The sequence below is a fragment of the Phoenix dactylifera genome, chromosome 15 (genome assembly GCF_051530095.1).
Source record: "Phoenix dactylifera cultivar Ajwa chromosome 15, Ajwa_hap1_PhDact_Kaust_v1.1, whole genome shotgun sequence".
Classification (NCBI taxonomy): domain Eukaryota; kingdom Viridiplantae; phylum Streptophyta; class Magnoliopsida; order Arecales; family Arecaceae; genus Phoenix; species Phoenix dactylifera.
The window spans coordinates 16,151,559-16,171,443 of record NC_143204.1 but is presented as its reverse complement, the minus strand read 5'-3'; the positions used below and the strand labels follow the sequence as shown (position 1 = coordinate 16,171,443).

At 40.0% G+C, this 19,885-nt stretch overlaps 1 protein-coding gene across 3 annotated transcripts; it reads right to left on the bottom strand.

Annotated features, from left to right (window-relative positions):
• Positions 1-6,154: 6,154 nt before the first annotated feature.
• On the bottom strand, positions 6,155-13,008 carry LOC103708246 (pentatricopeptide repeat-containing protein At1g26460, mitochondrial-like). Of its 3 annotated transcripts, none has more exons than XR_005509707.3 (7): positions 12,049-13,008; positions 9,291-9,507; positions 8,573-9,052; positions 7,592-7,798; positions 7,362-7,499; positions 6,750-7,260; positions 6,155-6,580 (listed from the first exon to the last, which is right to left on the bottom strand). XR_005509707.3 is itself a non-coding variant. In XM_039121889.3 (7 exons), the coding sequence occupies exons 1-6, from the start codon at positions 12,678-12,680 to the stop codon at positions 7,078-7,080; spliced, it is 1,857 nt and encodes a 618-aa protein (XP_038977817.3). In that variant the 5' UTR covers positions 12,681-13,008; the 3' UTR covers positions 6,155-6,580; positions 7,072-7,077. The 3 variants fall into 3 exon arrangements, 2 of the variants coding, with proteins under 2 accessions (XP_038977817.3, XP_088567716.2); XM_039121889.3 differs by having other exon boundaries at positions 7,072-7,260; XM_088711590.2 differs by having other exon boundaries at positions 6,155-7,260.
• Positions 13,009-19,885: the final 6,877 nt, after the last annotated feature.

Below are 19,885 nucleotides of genomic sequence, written 5' to 3'. Positions count from 1 at the left end.
ATTACGTTAAAAAAAATGATGAGGGTATAAAGTGCCGGCAAGAGATTGAAAGGTGACGACACATGGAAGGGAGTGAAAGATATTCTTTTGAGCTGACTTGTAGAGGTTTCTTGTCAGGGGTCTACTTGACCAGCCTTTATACCATTATATTCCCAAACTAATGTTTTTAAGTGCTTGGGTTTCCCATTTTAAAAGTGTGGAGCAATTGTTTAACGTCTTAAGGATCAATGTTTTAATGAAAGTGGGCAAGGTGCTCCCATGAAAGCAACACTTGTATTACTATATATCATAGCTGAATGTGTACCACTTGGCGATGAAATTGTTGACAATCTACAGGGCTTGTTTTGTTGCATGTTGTTACTTACTCTACTTGTGGAAATGCTTCAGCTAAAAGAACAAAATATCCCATATGACAGCATGTCAAGTAGCTTCTGGGATGCAAGTAATCGATTCATGCTGCAAGCCTACATAATTCCTTGGCATAGGCTTGTAATCCTTCAAAGATCTTCAAAGTCTCCGAAGCTCGATATAGTCTTCTCTTCGGCGTGGGAAACAAAGTAGCCAACAATTTTGAATGAGGAAGTAGAACAAATTCAGTTCTAACTCAACCTAACTGGAAAGGGAGAAAAATGCAAACCTTGGCCAACTTTGAAGCCTAACTTTCAGCCGGATGTCTTTGCAATGATCATGGTTCAGTTTGGGCCTGGCCCAAATTTGGTTTGGGCCCAGCCTAAACTAGTCCTAAATGTGTCTGGTGTATGGTTCTTATAGTCATGGTGCCAATTATCCGAGCTCCCCATAAAAGTTTATTGGACTTACCAATGCTGGATTGTTAGCTCATTATTCAACCATCTTAAAGGTATCGTACTAATTTTTATGAGTTACACCAATCCTCTTATGCCATCTCCGACAAATAGATTGCCATGCATTTGTACTTTTTGTTTAAATTTTATTTTATTTTATTTTATTTTTGCTTGAGAGACAAAAGGGTGGACCAACTTGGATTTAATTATCTAGGTCTAAATTTTTCTGAATGCACTGCCCGAGCATTGAACGTAAAATATCCGACAAATAAGTGGAGAGATGTGACTATTAAGATGAGCCTCAAGTGCTATATAGGATGCTGTGTGACAAATTTATGTGTTTGCTGGCCGGCGGAACCAACTTTCTTCCAAAAGAAACAAGATTTCAAGAGGGCTGATGAAAGGGAATGCTAGATGGGCCTTGATGTTCTAAGGTTTTATTTTTACAGTTCTAAGCATATTTTAGCCAAGCTCGTCATTAGGCTGTTCGAGGGAAAGAGGATAACAATGGGTCAGGTTGAGTTGGATTTTGGTTGGATCAGACTTGAATAATAGTACATATAAACTTTACCATACCTTGTCGGAGATTTAAGAAACGATAGTAATATTTTTGTCAAGCTCAAACAATATAAGTGAGAAATACAACTATAGACTATATAAGCATAAAATTATAATGTTTGGCAGCCTTGGAAACTGCAATTTTATTATCTTTTCTATATGTTCCTTAAGTTACAAATGCCACCTTTCCAGTTTAATACTCCTACGAGAATAGTCTTTTTTTGAGCAAAATGTTGCAAAAGACCACCACAAGTTCCATTAAAAAGGAAATCAGTACAAAATAAAGGGAGGAAAAATAGAACATGAGAGAGAGAGAGAAAGAGAAAAGAGGACAAATAAAGAAGAAAAGGCAGATCATCCGGGAGAGGAGTGAAGACTTGCGCTATTTTGATTAGCACAGTCTTGAGCACCTGTCATCATAGCTCGTTCTGGTTTAAGAAGATGTGATTGTCGTATCCTCAATCCTAGGACATCGTCCAGGGGGTGTGGGAGGCTTTGGTGTAAGGGGATGCTATACGGAGGATCACCCAGAAACTAGAGCTCACCAAGCAGAGGCTGCAAAGATGGAAACGAGAGGTGGTGGGTGATATTTTTTGATGCCCGGAGGTGGTGGAAGCATCTATTGCCGATCTTCAGAAGAGGGAAGATAGTAGTGGTGCCTTATCAGAGGGGGAGATAGTCGACCTCCGACAGAAGCTGGCTATGCATCACTCTCTCTTATGGCAACATGAAGTATTTTGGTGGCAGAAGACGACGGGCCTTCTTCGAACCCTCATAATTCACTTCATAATTCTTAATTTATGATATTGGCTGAGATAAATCTGAGATCTATGTTCATCTCGATCTCAGCATAATTGATATAATGAGGTTTAGAAAGCATTCTGCTATTTAAAAAAAAAGGCTCTGATCAATACATGACCCAAACTTAAAAACTGTTGCCACAACTAAGGTTAGATCAATTTTCTATTAGACTTGTAATAGGGGAGAAGGAACAAAGCAACATTAGAGACCAGTAATATTTAGCATTGTTGCACGGGGATGCAGCTCAAATGGTAGAGGTACAGGGTTCGATCCTTGCATCTCCATTATTTTTGTTTTATTTGCCTTTTATTTTTTTTCTTTTCCTATTGTTTTATTTGGGCAACTTGCCCACTACTAACCTTGGGGATGTAGCTCAAATGGTAGAGCGCTTGCTCTGCATGCAGCTATGTTTTAATCCCTTTGTAGGGTTCGAACCCTTGCATCTCCACTATCTTCCTTTTATTTGCTTTTTATTTTTCCTTTGCGTTTTGTAATCTAATAAAATAACCGAACCCCTGCCATTGTTGGGGATATACAAGGTTGGATCCCCTGCATCTCTACTATTTACATTTTATTTGCTTTATTTATTTTTTGCTATTTTTTAATCTGAATAGCTATTTATGTACAACTAGAGTAGATCATGGGCTAGGCTTGAGCCTAAAAATATTCAAGAATAGGCCTGCGGCTTGGCCCATGATTTCCTCCTCACCCTCTATTTTCGAACTCTCCACCTCCAACAACCCCCCTTTCGCACCTTCCCATTGACACTGCCTTCTCGTTTGCCTTTACATCATCCCCGACCAATAGAAAGACGCCCCCGACCCAAAACTCCGCTCTCACCTCCAAAAACTCCGCCTTCCTCCTTCCACAAGCTCTTCCTTTGCACAAGTTACCCCTCTCCTGGAAGGCCACCCGCCGCTTCCAACCTCTTCTTTCGCCGCTGCTACTCCTCCCTCGCCCATGTCACAGCTCCTCGACATCCTTAGTAAGGCCTGTAACATCCTCCTCTTTTGATCCTTCCTTCATGACATGCTCTCCGCTTGCCTTGTTATCCCCATAATCTTTGCCTCATCACCCGCTCCCTCGCCTAACCCAAGAGATCAAAAGTGCACCGAGCTCTTGCAGCTCATGCACTCCTAGGACAACAATTCCCTCTACAATGTCGAGATTCTGAATCACATTGATGAAACTCTTAGCAAAAAGGGAGGTTACCTGATGCTGCCAAAGTTGGGCATTTTATTACGCCGAGTGAGGCTATCGCTAGGTTTCTGGTGGTTGGGTTCTGAGAAGCTGAGAACTCGGTAGATGCATCCAAGCTTCAGAACAAGATGATAGGGGCTTGAATTGGATGTAAAATTATGACATTTTATAATCACGTTAAAAAAAATTAGCTAAAAAGTATTATTTGAATTTCTTGGCTTTACTTAAGTATTCGAGATCATATTCCATGTTGAGCTGATATGAGACTAAAGACATACCCACTCGGGTCTTCATATGCTACTTAGTTTAAGCCTTAACATCTTTGCTAAGCTAAAGCTCTAAATTCAATCAATTCAATTATAAACACTATGATCAACCGACAATCAACTCCAAAAGAATCTGCATTGCAATGTGCTTTGTTATAGGGTGGTGATCACTCAAATTTGCAAAGAAGGGAGGATTTCGAGTGGTTATATGTCGTCCGGTAAAATTGGCGGAGAGGGCTAATTTGATTTATGGGCTTTTGGTTAGAGGAATATGGAGTTTCTGGAGAGTTTAAAGAGATTTAACAGAGGGTTTGTTGAGGATAAGAAAAGCAAGGGTGGCAACTGAAGTTTCCCAGGTGATGATAAACAGAGGGGCTGAGCCTGTCATGCACATTTTATATTATGCTACTACAGGGTTTGTAACAATACAGAACCTCATCCAAAATGGTTATAGCCGAAAAGTATTATTTAGGTTTCTTGATCTTGTATAAGTACCCAAGATTTACCCAGCGAATAAATTAAGGGTTCAAATCCCTTCAAATCTAACTACAAGCACAACGTTCGGCCCGTGGTTAGCCCTAATGGATCCGTATTGCAGTGTCTCCTACTCCACATAGATTATGGGCTGGGTCCGCTCTGATACAATTTGTCACAACTACTCTGATACAATTTGTGACAACCAGGACCTCACTCAAAAAGGTAAGCTAGAAAATATTATTGGAGTTCCTTGATTCTATATAAGTACCCAAGATTTACCTAGTGAATAACTAATGTGGGACTAAATACATGCCCGCACGGTCCTCACATGGTCATCTATGGAAGAGGGTTAGTAAGGGATGGTGAAGGTTAGGAGGGCATTGGAGGCCACCGGTAGGATGATGGGGTGGGGTGGAGGTGCCAAGGCTCGATGATATGTTCTTGCACTAGTTTTCCCGTGAGAGTGAGTGGTCATGTTTAAGGTGGAAACTAGTTGAGGGACGTGGGGTTAGTGGATCTTGGAGGCATTTATGATCACCAGGGATAGGAGGAGAAGAGCCATGAATGAATTGATCGAAGCTTTAGAAACAATATTGTACATTCTAGGATATTCCATCAATGTGATTGCAACATCACAATCACAAGTAATGTTTCATTTATCAATTCATTGGATTTAATATTCCAAAGTGTTTCATAAATATTTCATCAGATTATTCTGAAGTATGGCTTTTTAGATGTTGCCTCTAGAATAAGCAATGCAGACAGAAGGTTTCAAGGATTTGTTTCGGCGTCCTTGTTTATTTTTCGCAAGGCGTACTAAATCCAATCTTCACCCTTCCACTAAAGAGGAGCAAAGAAAGCTATTGAGTTGCTAATTTGTTTAGCTGGTTCAGTTTTAAGAGTGAAAGTTTCTAAAAGATCAATCAGTTTCTCCAGTGTGCCACTCTTATCCGCTTTCTTATCCATATATCGTCTCACTTTTTTTTTATTTGCCACTTGTTTTTGAAAATTTTCTTGAGTAAAAATACATGTGAGATTGGGATGCCGTGTTATATGATTTTTTTTTTTAATGGTATCCGTTCCTTCCTCTCCCATTTGTTTCTCTCTTTAAAAAAAAATAGAAAAATTCAAAAAAAAACTCCTCATGTAGATATCATAAGAATCTTTTCTTTTCTTTTTTTTGTTCTTATATGAAAAAGTTTGAGATTGACTTGCCATCTGAGCTTTTTTTTTAGTGAGGAAATCAAATGTGCGATTGAGAAAGAGAGGAGAAATGGCGGATGAGTATGAATAACAAAAACATTACGCTAGAGTTGAATACAAGATTAAAAAAGAAGGAAAGCATTGCAGTTACGTGTTGAAATTTATTAGATCCATCTATTACTGTAGACAGAGAAGAGTCTTGGGTCTGATCTTCGTCTATTTACAATAGAATCTTCTTTTCCATCAAGAAAACAATAGAACTCTACTTATAATTAGCATCTCCGATAAAATATGAGATACCACCCAGCTGGTTTGTTCAATCTTAGCCCTTCAAACATATTTCATGAACCAACAAAAAAGAAAAGCAGTACCAGAGCAAACCAAGGTTCAATAGTTGTATCTCATTGGATGGTAACTTAAACCTCATATTGCTCAAACAGCTCACCTTAGATGGGTGAATTACCCCAGAATTCATCACAAGAGTCGCATCCATTTATGTCACACTGGCCATGCGTTCTGCTCTGGCTTACTGCTTTAATTGGCTTTCTCATGTTTCGTTGAAGGTTAAGCTCATAAGTGAAATGGCTGCAAGATACCATTTGTTCCAAAATGTGAACTTTGATATGTTTATGGAGTAATTTAATATAATAGAATCCAACTTAAACAAATATTCATCACTTTTCTCTGGTGTGAGTTTCAGCTGGATTGCATTGATACGCTGAAATGATAAGATTCAAATGGATCTAGCATCTAATACCGACGACAAAATTTAGTAGTTCTAAATTGCTGAACAACGCAAAAGCCAACAGATGGGAACTCTGCTTCAGAAGAGGGACACCATTAAGATTTTGAAGGACTATATATTCATACAAAGTTTAGTCCATATCTCAGGGCAGTAATACACAATGCAGGAAAAAATTTCCAGCAAAAAAACATTTTTTAGATAGATGGACAAACCCAGAGTATCAGTAGTAACAAGAGGTGAAGCACCCCAGAATTGTTAAGCAAATGATTCCTTCTGATCTTGAGAACATTGTCTTTATTCTGAAATCCTAGCATCTGGTTTCATCCAAATGGCCCAGATAAACTACTAAATAAAAGCTCAACACAACTCCGGAGGCTGGGTAATAATTAAAGGGAAACAAACCGATAAAATTTGTTCACGATCCTATACATTTCTCTACAAATATTGGTCAAAATTGCTTACAAATAAGTAATGTACAGACTGGGATGGTTGCATTTCACCGGCAGCCGGTTCACAGATGGAGCAGCCTGGTAAAATTAAAAAAAATAATATTATAATTTCCCAATTTGATTGAAGACCTGATATTCAATGGAATCCAAAAACCAAGCAGCAATCACAGCAAAGTAGCAAGAAAAGCTGGCTAGCTGAAAACAAATACCATTATGACATATAAAGAGCTAAATGATGGTTGTTCACCTTGCTCTTATTGGCTTTTAGATATGACTGGAGTATCCGATGTTAAATGCAACAACACAATGATCAGATTCAGTGGAGGAAAATGAAACTGCTGGGTGATAGCATGTCGGAGTTAACTGTGGCTGAGATGGCTGGCTGTTGTATTGTCAAACAATGTTCTTGATCTCCGAAGACTGATGATGTCGGTTGATTTTTGTAGCCACCAGATCAAAGAAAAAGAGAAAAAATGGCAAAGTAAAAAGGAAGAGGGGGAGGGGGGAGGGGGGGTATGGTTGTTCAAATGATGGACTCATGAGCTTAGAAGTGATACTAGGAGAGCTACCTCTTTCTAATAATCAGTGCTGTACTCCAGGTTGTATAGCATCTCTCTACGAAATTCACCACCCATTCGGATCTTGAACTTTTGAGCTATAGACTGTACATGCTCATCATTATCAAAGTCTGATTCTCGAGAGCAGCGTCTTCGCACCTTTTTCAACATCTCTTTAGTAGGTGTAAATCCTGCCTCAACCTGTCCAATAAGCAATCATCCCAAAACATTAGTTCATTTGTGAAAAAAGAGACCAACACAATATTTGACAAGCCAACTGAATACTCAACGAGACATTGTACCATTTCATCAGTTACAGCTAAAGCAGCTTTTGGATCTCGATTGACAAGATGTGCATCAACAAGCAATGAATATGTTGTTGCATTTGGTTTAACACCTAAGCTTACTAAATGCTCAAAGACTTTCGAAGCTTCAGCTGTCTGCCACAGTAAATATTGAAATTTTCAGGGACAAACATTTCAACAAATTAAAATATCGAAAATGTATTTAGAAAGAACTTAGAGATCCTAACCTTCTTGAGCTTTCCAAATGCACGCATTAAAGCATTATAAGAATGTATATCAGGTGTTAATCCCATCTTTTCAGTGATGGCCTCAAAAGTCTCATACGCCCGGTCAAGATCCCAATTGTTTGCACAACCTAATATCACACAGTTGAGAGCAGAAACAGACTTGTAAGGGGGATCTGCACGGCTCAAATTCTCCAATTGAAAATACACCTGAATGATTTTAACCAATAGAGTTAATGAAGAAACTCATCTATGACCAACACAATAATAATCTCACACTGCATGACATAAAGAGCTAATAAGATCCAATTCACTGATTAAACACAATGTAAATGAACCATAATTTAACAACAATACTCCTAGAACTGTCAGTGTAGACTATGTAGTGGTTAGCGACAAGCTTGGGAGTCAACATTAACTATGTAGCGATTAACGACAAACTTGGGCACACGCATCATAATTCCAAGATGGTTTTGCAGAAATATTGCAGAATAACAAATCATGAATTTGGATACATGAGAAACATTATGAATTGGGTACAAAAAAAAGTTGTTAAAATAATACATAAAAATCACTAGAACTTTAACAACAGTGTGTTATAGACAGCAATGAAAACGCAAAAGAAGACCTAAACCAGACACAAATTAATTAGGGTGGTTGTAAAGTTACCAAGGCTTATTTATTGCAGTGAAGAACAAATATTCCAACTCTGCCTCTGGGTATTGTTACATTATATGACTCATAACTCAGTGGTAATGTTGAAGGCACAACTAAAAACAGTACAACTCTTTATTATGATATTATATGTGTGTATTTATTATTTAAGCTTTGACATCATTACCTTCATTACCAAATTTAGCATTTACAAGTGAATAACGCAGGGAGCATGGTGACAACGTGCATCATGGCAAAAACTTCCTTATGATTAAAGACATGCCCAGGTTCTGAAAGCATGACACAATATTTAATATACCGCAAGCATACCGAGTCCAATGTCGAGAAGCCATTTTTGCAGCAAGCAAGAACCAGTGGATATAAAGAAGTAAAAGGAGAAAAAAGCTGCTGATCAACTTCCCCAGAATTCCCATATGCATTTTCAAATTCATTGAGGGTACTAAAAGCACGTTGCAGATTTCCCAATGATACATGTGCAAATATCTTTGCAAGGTAAGATTCTGGATTGGGGGCCCTTTTCTGACGCAAGGAACGCCGCAAAATTGACCAAGAAGCATCTAGAAGGGTAGAATCGTATGTTCTACCAGCAGTACCAAGAGCTGACACGACTAACCCTTCATCCACAGAAAGAAGAACAGGTGGTCTAGCATTCTCACCACGAGCAATCCATCGAGCCAGAAATTCCAAGGAGAAGTACGCCAATTTGCTATTATCTGCTTGCAATGCAACATCAGCAATGTAGTTGCATAAGTTCCAACCAGGGCATAAGGCTTTGTTTTGGTCTGTCATCTGTAAGATCAGCAAACAGAAAAAAAGTCAGTATCAGCAATAATGTAGCTGATAACAGATTGAAAGTTGATTTGAAGACGACTAGTTTGGTGAAAGGATGATGCCAGCCCAATTCATCATGGCAGTCTAAAATCCAGTGAAACAGAAGACTATCTTAATCAAGAACAATGAAATTCTAGTGCATTTTCATCAATCAGCATTTTCAGCTTAAAACTAAACAAACTAACTTGGTTTGTACCTTGCATTTCTCTATGATAGATGACAATGCATCCAATCTCCCAGCATTAACACAGCTCCGTACACAATCCGAAAAAATGCTCGATGACACCATGAAACCCGATTTCAGGGTCAAATCTAAATATTTTAAGGAAGAATCAATCTGATTCACTAAAATCAGAAGACCTATAACCAAATTATATGATTCATCATCTGGCAAAGTGCCTGTCTGCAGCATCCTGAAGTCAAACAATAAACGGTCATTTGCAAAGGTAAAATGCAGATGCTAACCCCCCCACCCCTCAACAATAGAAAAGGATAGAAAGAGAGAGAGAGAGAGAGAGAGAGAGAGAGTTAATCAATTCTAAATGCTTCTACTTGATACACAAATTTGTTCCACTGATTAAGAATTAACTCCCTTCTTGTGGTTGCTATGTCTTAAAATTCTCTGACAACAATTTTGATAAGGTCTGGATATCCTTTTCCTTTATACAATTTATCCTCACCAGCCATAAACTAGTCAACCTTTCTCCCAATTATGATCCATACTACCTGAGTAATCTTCATCATTGCTCAACCTGCACACGGTGACATTGCCTAGGTCGTGACTAACATCATTCCTGAACTAATCTGCATACACTGACTGCTATATATTTTGTTGAATTGTATGCGTAAGTTATTAACTTATTTTAGATAGGTCAGTAAGCAATTACGTCTTAATGTAACATTGTATTTTCTTCCAGAGTATTTTATTACTAGAAATGAAGATGATTGATATTTGATAGATGTCATCAGGTTGGAGAATCATAGTAAAAAATTTTAAGATGCATTAGGATTTTCTATGTATTATTCAATCTCTCCTTTTTGGTCACCCTCATCTAATATGAAGCACTCAACCAGTTTTATCTACTAATCTGTGTACAATCTCTAAAATGTAAAGCGGCAAAAGATAACATGGTACCTCTACTTCCTTATGAGGATCAAAAGAGTACAGTTGTTTTTCCTATCACACTCAAATGTTCCAGAGTTCCAAAAGGATCCAAAAGCTTTCATGGGGTTCAAAATGTTGCATTGATTATTCCTTCAAAAAGAACATCTCTTAATTGATGGCATAATTGAATGGTTTCCAAATGATCCATCTTGGGCTGTGTCACAATGGCAAGCTTAATGACACCCCATCTCCTTAAGTCCTCTACTTGAACATTTACTATGTATGGGATTTTAATATCCCATATCACCATCTTGTAAAGAACACATTTCTTGATTTATAATTTTAAATCTTTTGAAGAACCCTTGAGATAGTTTATATATTTTGAAGAACCAGTCCCAGCACCCAGAAATATAAAAATATCAAGGAATGTCAATTGTCAACCATTCAAAAGAAGGCATCTGTTTAATCTGCCAACTTAACAAAATGATTGACTAGGATAATACAGGGTTATTATAGGTTATTACCTACTACTCCCAAAAGAATTTGGCAGCACAATTTGCACCATACAAAAAGATGCCCTCAATCAGCATGTATTATCCTATTTAATTTACAGAACAATCTACACAAATAACATTGTTAATTCAACTTATAGGGCCATAAAAACTAAACTCATCCCTTGAATCCACCTAGTAGCTTTCATCTAAATACAGACAAGCATAGAAAACACTTGCTAACATATTCCAGCATGAAAAACTAATTGCATCACAACACTACAACACCCTTTGTGATCCCACCTGCATCTGACATAACCGACTCTAAGATGAATAAACCCCTCATGAATATCAAATTACAGGTTAACTTGAACCTTTTCCACCCATCATTATTTTTGTTGTTCACTAACATAACTATTTCATCCTTTTTCCCACTTTCTTCAAATTTATCAAATCATTTTATCTTTTATTATTTTCATAAAATTATTTTATTTAATTGATGTATAATGAGTAAATTCATTCCAGCTCACTAATAATAGTAACAACAATAGAAGCATAACAACCTGAGCCCAACTGCCATTGTATCTAATGCATAATTTCTTTCAGTGGCATCCAGAATATGCTAGGAAGAAGCTGATTTGAGTTTCAGATCTCAACTTCATATAGCATCGACTTTTGTACCCTGAAGCATTCCAAGGTACATAGCAAAGTTTAGGTAATATATTTACATCTTAAATTTTCAAGTACCGAAGTGAAGGATTCCACTTAGAAGTTACCCAAAACATCTAAAAAAGAAACTTGGAGCCCACAAATAAGTATCCTATGAGAAATCACATCAAAACTCTTCCAAATTAAAATAAATTTATCCTCAGTTCCAAACCCCGAACCAACATTGCAACAGAGCTCGTTTTCTATACATGGTGAAAGCCCACTTCAACAGAAATTACAGAATAACATAAACTGAATCAAGTGGTAATCAATTCAAGAAACCTTGATCAAAATAAGCTGCCCCTGCTAGCAACAACAAGCCAAGCAATTGACTAATCCTACAAAACACTATAAAGCATTATAAATGCGAGGGAGACACTAAATAAAAGAGTCATTTTCCCCCTCTTTTCATCACTATCAAGTGTAAATAGCATGCAAAAAATGCACTGAAACAGCTAAGTCATCAACTTTACATGAATTCTATTGCTGGAAAAATCATTGGTAGCGAAAAGCATAGACAGCAACTCAATCAACACTAAAATAAAAAGAAATGTTTCCAAGCCATGCCTAAGAATTTACAACAGAAATCAAACAAAAACCAAATTCCGCTGAACAAAAGAATAAGGGTAAGCAAAGCTATTATATCTCACCGGTCGACCAACTTCTCGGCTGCCTCACTCTCTCTAGCCTGGAACATGGCCTTGAGCACCAAATTGTACGAGGCAGTGTTCGGCGCAATCTGGTACTCCTGCATCTGGGCCACCAGATCCAACAGCTCCCCGGCGGTCGCCCCCATCATGAGATTGGCCCTCAGGTAGTGATTATAGAGGTGGACGTCTGGCTTGTTGGGCTTCCCGGTGGCATCCAGCGACCGGATCCAAAACTCGAACAGCTGCTTGAGGTCCGACCACCGCTGCGACGTCATCCAGTCAGCGAAGACGTTCATCAGGCTGGCCATGTCGAGGGTCTGGGAGTAGGCCATTATCCGGGTGGTGGCGGAGCCGCCCAGGGGGACGAGGGACTGACCGCCGAGCACAGGGGCGGGTCCGGGGTTCGGGACGCGCCAGTTCTCCTGGTAGAAGGGGCTCCCCGTGGAGGGGTTCGGGGGAAGCGGGGAGGCGGCGCCGCCTGTGGCTGAGGTGGAGGAGGGAGGTTCCTGGAGCTGGGGCTCCTGGGAGAGGAGGGGCAAAGTGGAGATAGCGGCGCGGAAGGGGGTACTAGGGCCTAGGGTTTTGTGTAAGAGGGCATGGGCTCGCCCCAGGATTGCCGTCTTCCCCGCCATGGACGAGCTCCGAGCTCCGGTGCGCGCCCGCAAGGGGGAGCGTTAGGGTTTTGGCGGAGAGGAAATGGCGGATTGGGCGAGGGGAGAGGGAGCGAAGTGTGGCAGCGAAGTAGTTTTTTCTCTCTCTTTCTTTTTAAAATTAGGGGTTAACCTCACGGCCCATGCAGGTGGGCCGAAACCCAGGCCTCCAAGCGGATCGAACCAAATGTTGTGCCTAAGAAAAGAAATATATAGCTAAAAAATAAGCTGGAAGGGATTGGATCCCGGTCAAGAGGGTGTCTAAGAAAAGAAGAGCGTTGTGCCTAACGAGCTGTTAACAATCTCCTTAGCCTTGTGCCTCAGGAGAAAAGAATTTGGCTTCTAAGCAACCAAGTGGCTCCAATTCTCCTCCCAAAATTCGAGTCCAAGTTGTTGAGGAGGATCCATCAGCTGACTAGGCTTCTAAGGGCAAGACTAGTATCAGCAAGTCTTCATCCCTATCTCAATTCTCATGTTGATGAGGAAGCTATGGTCAGAGGGAAAACTAGCATGGGAACCACTACCCAAGGGGAAGTGGCTGAGATGGTTGCCTTAGAGTTTGATGGATTGCAAAAATCCACGGCCAATTGTTTGCCCTATTTGCTGGTGGAGATTGGTAACGGGCCTAGCAACTAAGTTGAGTGATTGTATGAACATACTGCCGACATCAGATTAGCTGGAAAGGAGATAAAAGGAGGATAATAATGGTAGCATGAATCCAAATGTCTTAGCCTTAAGGGCTCTTGCCACCATCACATTGTCTATTTGGGAGAGAAATAATAGGGTATAGCAGGGACTATGAGGTACTCTATTACTACTGCTATGGATAAATTAGAATCTTACCGAAAAAATAAAGCATACAATCAAAAGTTAAAGGAAGGATAACTTAAAATATAAAGATGAAGTTAAACCGGTTTGATTGATTTGCCAAAAGGTTTCTCTTTTTTAGCATTACAATATGATATTTATAAATGGCTTATCAACTACTAAGATAGGTGTCATCGTGACCTATACTTATTCTTACTATTGTGTGCCACATGAGCTACTATTTCTATACATGATAGATAGTGCCACCACTCCACTCATATTTTAGATAGTAGTAAAATATGTGTCATTGCTTAGTTTTGACTCTTGTCATTACTATTATATGCTATATAAGCCACTATTATCATGCGTGGTAGGCACTGGTATTACACTCTTCTCATGTTCTAGATAGTGTGACCACTCATCCTATGTTATAGATAGTGGTAACTTCTAGCTAACTACTATTTTTGGACTTTGCTCCATTAAAAATCTCATCTTAAGTCGATAGCTCTTGCCCTCTCAGTCAACAACCCAGCCACTTGGTCTGCACCCTTAGTGTTTCGGCCTACTTGGACGCATGGTCGAAGGCTAAAATGTAACTTGGGCTAGTGGCTAAGTACAATTTTGGCCTAATGATTGACTCACTCTACACCTTACTACTTGAAGGATTGACATCCTTCCAAAACCTCTTATTTGGCAAGATGCTTCTTTTGAAAACCTGTTATTACTTGGTCCATACCAGAGAGCCTTCTGAGACTTATTTTTGATTTAACTTCCAATCATAGATATTTGTTTAGATATAGTGTAAGTAGTAATAATTTAGCTTCATCCGAGGGTACCTTATCTATAAAGTGGTCCTCTCAGACTCTTAGAGACTAGTGGAGGTGTTGTGAGTGTAGTAGAGTGATAGGACAAGGGCATAAAAAGGCTTGAGAGTACTTACCTGAAGAATCCCCTAGGAATGGTTTATATAGGTAAGGGTCGGTGTCCGTCACCGATGGATTCGGATGTGTGGATCGGCCGTTTTTGGTAGGCTATTGCACATCTGGAAGGCTTCATGAGGGCGTTTTGCCTGCACATCACGTTCCATGCATCTTGCCTATACTGTTATGGAAATCATTTGCGATTGTGACCGTGTCATCAGTTGAGGAGAAAATTTGAAATTGAAGGACACTTTGCACGCTTTTGAGTTGGCCACATGGCGGGCTTTGATTGATTGGTCGAGAGCTTCTTGGAGAGGTCTGATTGGTCGGTTTGCCATGTTGGCTGTGATCGGTTTTAAGACGTATCAAATGGGATCACCATCATCCTCACATATATGTCACAATCCAGAGGCTCGAAGAGTTCATAATCCAAATGAGACTATATACTTCAAGCTCAAGCTTGACTCATCGAACATACTTTACACACGCTAACACCATGCCCGTAACATTAGGTCATAGGATAGTGCTACAATAACAACCCTTGTCTGGTTGATACCAGGCCTAGGTCCGACTTCTCCTACCCAGTCCAATTGGCACCCCTACTCTACACGGCATTCACAGTATCAGCATCAATTAATCACGGCTATGCCCTTATTTCTTTCAGTTGTTCTGTTTTCATTTGTTTTCTAGTTGAATGAATAAGTATTGTGATGGTTCAAAATTTTCAAACCATGGACATAACTACTTTGAAGTCACTTCTATTTTCTACACTTAAATTTCAAAGAAAACTTACTGTGGTTTTTGTGTTCTTTTATCCTTCTTCCAATTTGATTGTCTTCGGAAATCCTAAATGACTGAGGATTGGTTGCATGATGGTCTTTTTGAAGATCGTCTCCCCTCTACTCAGTGTCAAAGCTCTGGCCTAATGTTTGCTGGACAAGGTTGGATTAATCAAACCTAATCCCGACAATCATGATACATCATACCATACCAAACAAGATAGTATGGAGCATATTGCACCATACCAGTTCGGTACTCAAACCCCCCCTTTCAAGCTTAAACAATAACCAAGCCACACCTAATTTAGATATGTTTCTAGAGGCTGGACCAGGCTCAAAAGGGTCACTATTTATTTGCTACCAAATTTTTAACCATGGTGGCATGTTGTCAAGCCAGCGTGACTATATTGAGGGGCATTTGTGCCAAGTGCTTTTTGCCTTCTATCTGCAGAAGACTTGCTACTCCATGCTTTCTTTTTTGGGGAACTTGCTCAGCGGTCCATTTATTGACCGAACTTTAACATTAAATACCTGTTGACCGGTTGTTTAACAACCGGTCCATATATATTTTAACATTGCTTTATGGGACAAAAATGCCCCCGCCTCTCCCATTCCCACCGAAGAAGGAGAAGAAAAAGGCAGCTGCCGGCCACGGCCCACCCCCTCTCGCGCCTGCCGCCGGCCACAGCCCGCCCCCTCCCGCACCCGCTGCCCCCTTCCGCGTCGCCGGAAATACCTCCGCCCCCACGGTGGGGAGGTGCCAAAGAAGAGGAGCCGCTGCCCCCCCCCCCCCGGTGGCCCCATCCTGCGGCCGCCACCGTCCGACCCCCTTCCGTAGCTGCCGGCCTCGCGAGACGAGAAGGAAGAAGAAAGAAGGAGAAGGGAAGAAGAGAAGAAAAAAAAAAGAAAAAGAAAAGAAAAAAAAGAAAATGAAAGAAAAAGAAGAAAATAAAATAAAATAAAAATAAAAATAAAGTTAACTGTGTTCCTAAACAAGTTAACTGTGTTCACAGACAACTTAACTGTGTTCACAGACCTGGAGTCGACCTCTTAACAGCACGAGTCGACCCCTGCTCACCTGGAGTCGACTCTCAGGCTTTCCTAGACAAGTTAACTGTGTTCACAAACAAGTTAACTGTATTCCTAGATAACTTAACTATGTACCTAGACAACTGTGTTCCTAAACAAGTTAATTGTGTTCCCAAACAACTGAACTGTGTTCCTAGACAACTGTGTTCCTAGACAAGTTAACTGTGTTCCTAGACAAGTTAACTGTGTTCCCAAACAATTTAACTGTGTTCCTAAACAACTGTGTTCCTAGATAAGTTAACTGTGTTCCTAGACAACTTAACTGTGTTTCCAGACAAGTTAACTGTGTTCCCAAACAACTTAACTGTGTTCCTAGACAAGTTAACTGTATTCCTAGACAAATTAACTGTGTTCCTAGACAACTTAACTGTTTTCCCAGACAAGTTAACTGTGTTCCTAGACAACTTAACTGTGTTCCTAGACAAATTAACTGTGTTCCTAGACAAGTTAACTATGTTCCCAAACAACTTAACTGTATTCTTAGATAACTGTGTTCCTAAACAACTTAACTGTGTTCACAGACAACTTAACTGTGTTCCTAGACAACTGTGTTCCTAGACAAGTTAACTGTGTTCCTAGACAAGTTAACTGTATTCCCAAACAATTTAACTGTGTTCCTAAACAACTGTGTTCCTAGACAAGTTAACTGTGTTTCCAGACAAGTTAACTGTGTTCCCAAACAACTTAACTGTGTTCCTAGACAACTGTGTTCCTAGACAAATTAACTGTGTTCCTAGACAAGTTAACTGTGTTCCCAAACAACTTAACTGTATTCTTAGATAACTGTGTTCCTAAACAACTTAACTGTGTTCACAGACAACTTAACTGTGTTCCTAGACAACTGTGTTCCTAGACAAGTTAACTGTGTTCCCAAACAATTTAACTGTGTTCCTAAACAACTGTGTTCCTAGACAACTTAACTGTGTTCCCAGACAAGTTAACTGTGTTCCTAGACAACTTAACTGTGTTCCCAGACAAGTTAACTGTGTTTCCAAACAACTTAACTGTGTTCCTAGACAACTGTGTTCCTAGACAAATTAACTGTGTTCCTAGACAAGTTAACTGTGTTCCCAAACAACTTAACTGTATTCTTAGATAACTGTGTTCCTAAACAACTTAACTGTGTTCACAGACAACTTAACTGTGTTCCTAGACAACTGTGTTCCTAGACAAGTTAACTGTGTTCCCAAACAATTTAACTGTGTTCCTAAACAACTGTGTTCCTAGACAACTTAACTGTGTTCCTAGACAACTTAACTGTGTTCCCAGACAAGTTAACTGTGTTCCTAGACAACTTAACTGTGTTCCCAGACAAGTTAACTGTGTTTCCAAACAACTTAACTGTGTTCCTAGACAACTGTGTTCCTAGACAAATTAACTGTGTTCCTAGACAAGTTAACTGTGTTCCCAAACAACTTAACTGTATTCTTAGATAACTGTGTTCCTAAACAACTTAACTGTGTTCACAGACAACTTAACTGTGTTCCTAGACAACTGTGTTCCTAGACAAGTTAACTGTGTTCCCAAATAATTTAACTGTGTTCCTAAACAACTGTGTTCCTAGACAACTTAACTGTGTTCCTAGACAACTTAACTGTGTTCCCAGACAAGTTAACTGTGTTCCTAGACAACTTAACTGTGTTCCCAGACAAGTTAACTGTGTTCCCAAACAACTTAACTGTGTTTCTAGACAAATTAACTGTGTTCCTAGACAAGTTAACTGTGTTCCCAAACAACTTAACTGTATTCTTAGATAACTGTGTTCCTAAACAACTTAACTGTGTTCCCAGACAACTTAACTGTGTTTCTAGACAACTGTGTTCCTAGACAAGTTAACTGTGTTCCTAGACAAGTTAACTGTGTTCCCAAACAATTTAACTGTGTTCCTAAACAACTGTGTTCCTAGACAAGTTAACTGTGTTCCTAGACAACTTAACTGTGTTCCCAGACAAGTTAACTGTGTTCATAGACAAATTAACTGTATTCCCAGACAAGTTAACTGTGTTCCCAAACAACTTAACTGTGTTCCTAGACAACTGTGTTCCTAGACAAATTAACTGTGTTCCCAAACAACTTAACTGTGTTCCCAAACAACTTAACTGTATTCTTAGATAACTGTGTTCCTAAACAAGTTAACTGTGTTCACAGACAACTTAACTGTGTTCCTAGACAACTGTGTTCCTAGACAAGTTAACTGTGTTCCTAGACAAGTTAACTGTGTTCCCAAACAATTTAACTGTGTTCCTAAATAACTGTGTTCCTAGACAAGTTAACTGTGTTCCTAGACAAATTAACTGTGTTCCTAGACAACTTAACTGTGTTCCCAGACAAGTTAACTGTTCTCAAACAACTTAACTGTGTTCCTAAACAACTGTGTTCCTAGACAACTTAACTGTGTTCACAGACAACTTAACTGTGTTCCTAGACAAGTTAACTGTGTTCCTAGACAAGTTAACTGTGTTCACAGACAACTTAACTGTGTTCACAGACCTGGGGTCGACCCCAGCTCACCTGGAGTCGACTCTCTCAGGCTTTCCAGAGAGCTGTTTTTCTGCCTGATTTCAGGGGTCGACTCCAGCTCTTTAGGGGTCGACCCCAGCTCGACCTCAGCTCAGCATAAGTCTACAATAATTTTCTAATAACACTTAACTGTGTGCACAGTCGAAATAACTGTGTTCTGGGGTAGAATAAGTGTGTTCTGGGATGATTTAAATATGTTCGAAGCTTATTTAACCGTGTGTCATGTTAGATTAAGTGTGTTCCAAACTTATTTAATTGTTCCAAGCTTATTTAACTTTATTTTTATTTTTTTCTTTTTTTCTTCTTTTTTTTTTCTTTTTTTTTCTTCTCTTCTTTCCTTCTTCGTCTTTCTTCTTTTTTCTTCTTCCGCGAGCTGGCGGCACACAGTTAAGTTGTCTGCGAACACAGTTAACAGGACTGTGCACACAGTTAAGTGTTCTTAGAAAATTGTTGTAGAAGTGAGCGAGTCGACCCAAGATTTTCACGAGTCGACCACAGCAGAGTAGGAGTCGACCCGAGTTCAAACTTTTTCTTTTCTTTTTCTTTTTTTTCTTCTCTTCTTCCCTTCTTCTTCTTTCTTCTCTTCCCGCGAGGCCGGCGGCGCCGGAAAGGGGCTGGGCCACGGCGGACGCTGGAGGAGGGCGGGCCGTGGCCGGCGACAGCCGCAGGACGCGGGACGGCGCCCTTCTTCCTCTTCTTCGGCACCTTCCCACCATGGGGGCAGGGGCGGAGGCATTCCCGGCGGCGCGGCCGCGGGAGGGGGCTCGGGAGGAGGCGAGCCGGGCCGGCGGCGGCCGCGGTCGGGGGCAGGCCGCGGTCGGCAGCAGCCGCGGCTGGGAGATTACAGTTTGGAAAGTCTCTGAAATTCTTCTTCTTCGGAAGGATGGGAGATCATGAGGGAAGGGGCATTTTCGGTATCTTATTTCAAAATAAAAGGGGCTCAGGGACCGGGAATTACAGTTTGGAAAGTTTCTAGACCGGTTGTTTTAGATTTAATTAACAAGGACTTTTTGTTACAGTGGAGTCTTTAGAGGGATGGGAAAGTCAATTACCCTTTTTTTTTTCTCTTTCA

Excerpts from the sequence above, each read along its gene's own strand:
- LOC103708246 (XM_088711590.2), bottom strand. The coding sequence starts at position 12,680 with ATGGCGGGGAAGACGGCAATCCTGGGGCGAGCCCATGCCCTCTTACAC. Across the intron at positions 9,508-12,048 it reads GCCGAGAAGTTGGTCGACCG|GATGCTGCAGACAGGCACTT; the intron begins GTGAGATATAAT and ends GTTTGACTTCAG. Across the intron at positions 7,500-7,591 it reads CATTTGGAAAGCTCAAGAAG|ACAGCTGAAGCTTCGAAAGT; the intron begins GTTAGGATCTCT and ends TTACTGTGGCAG.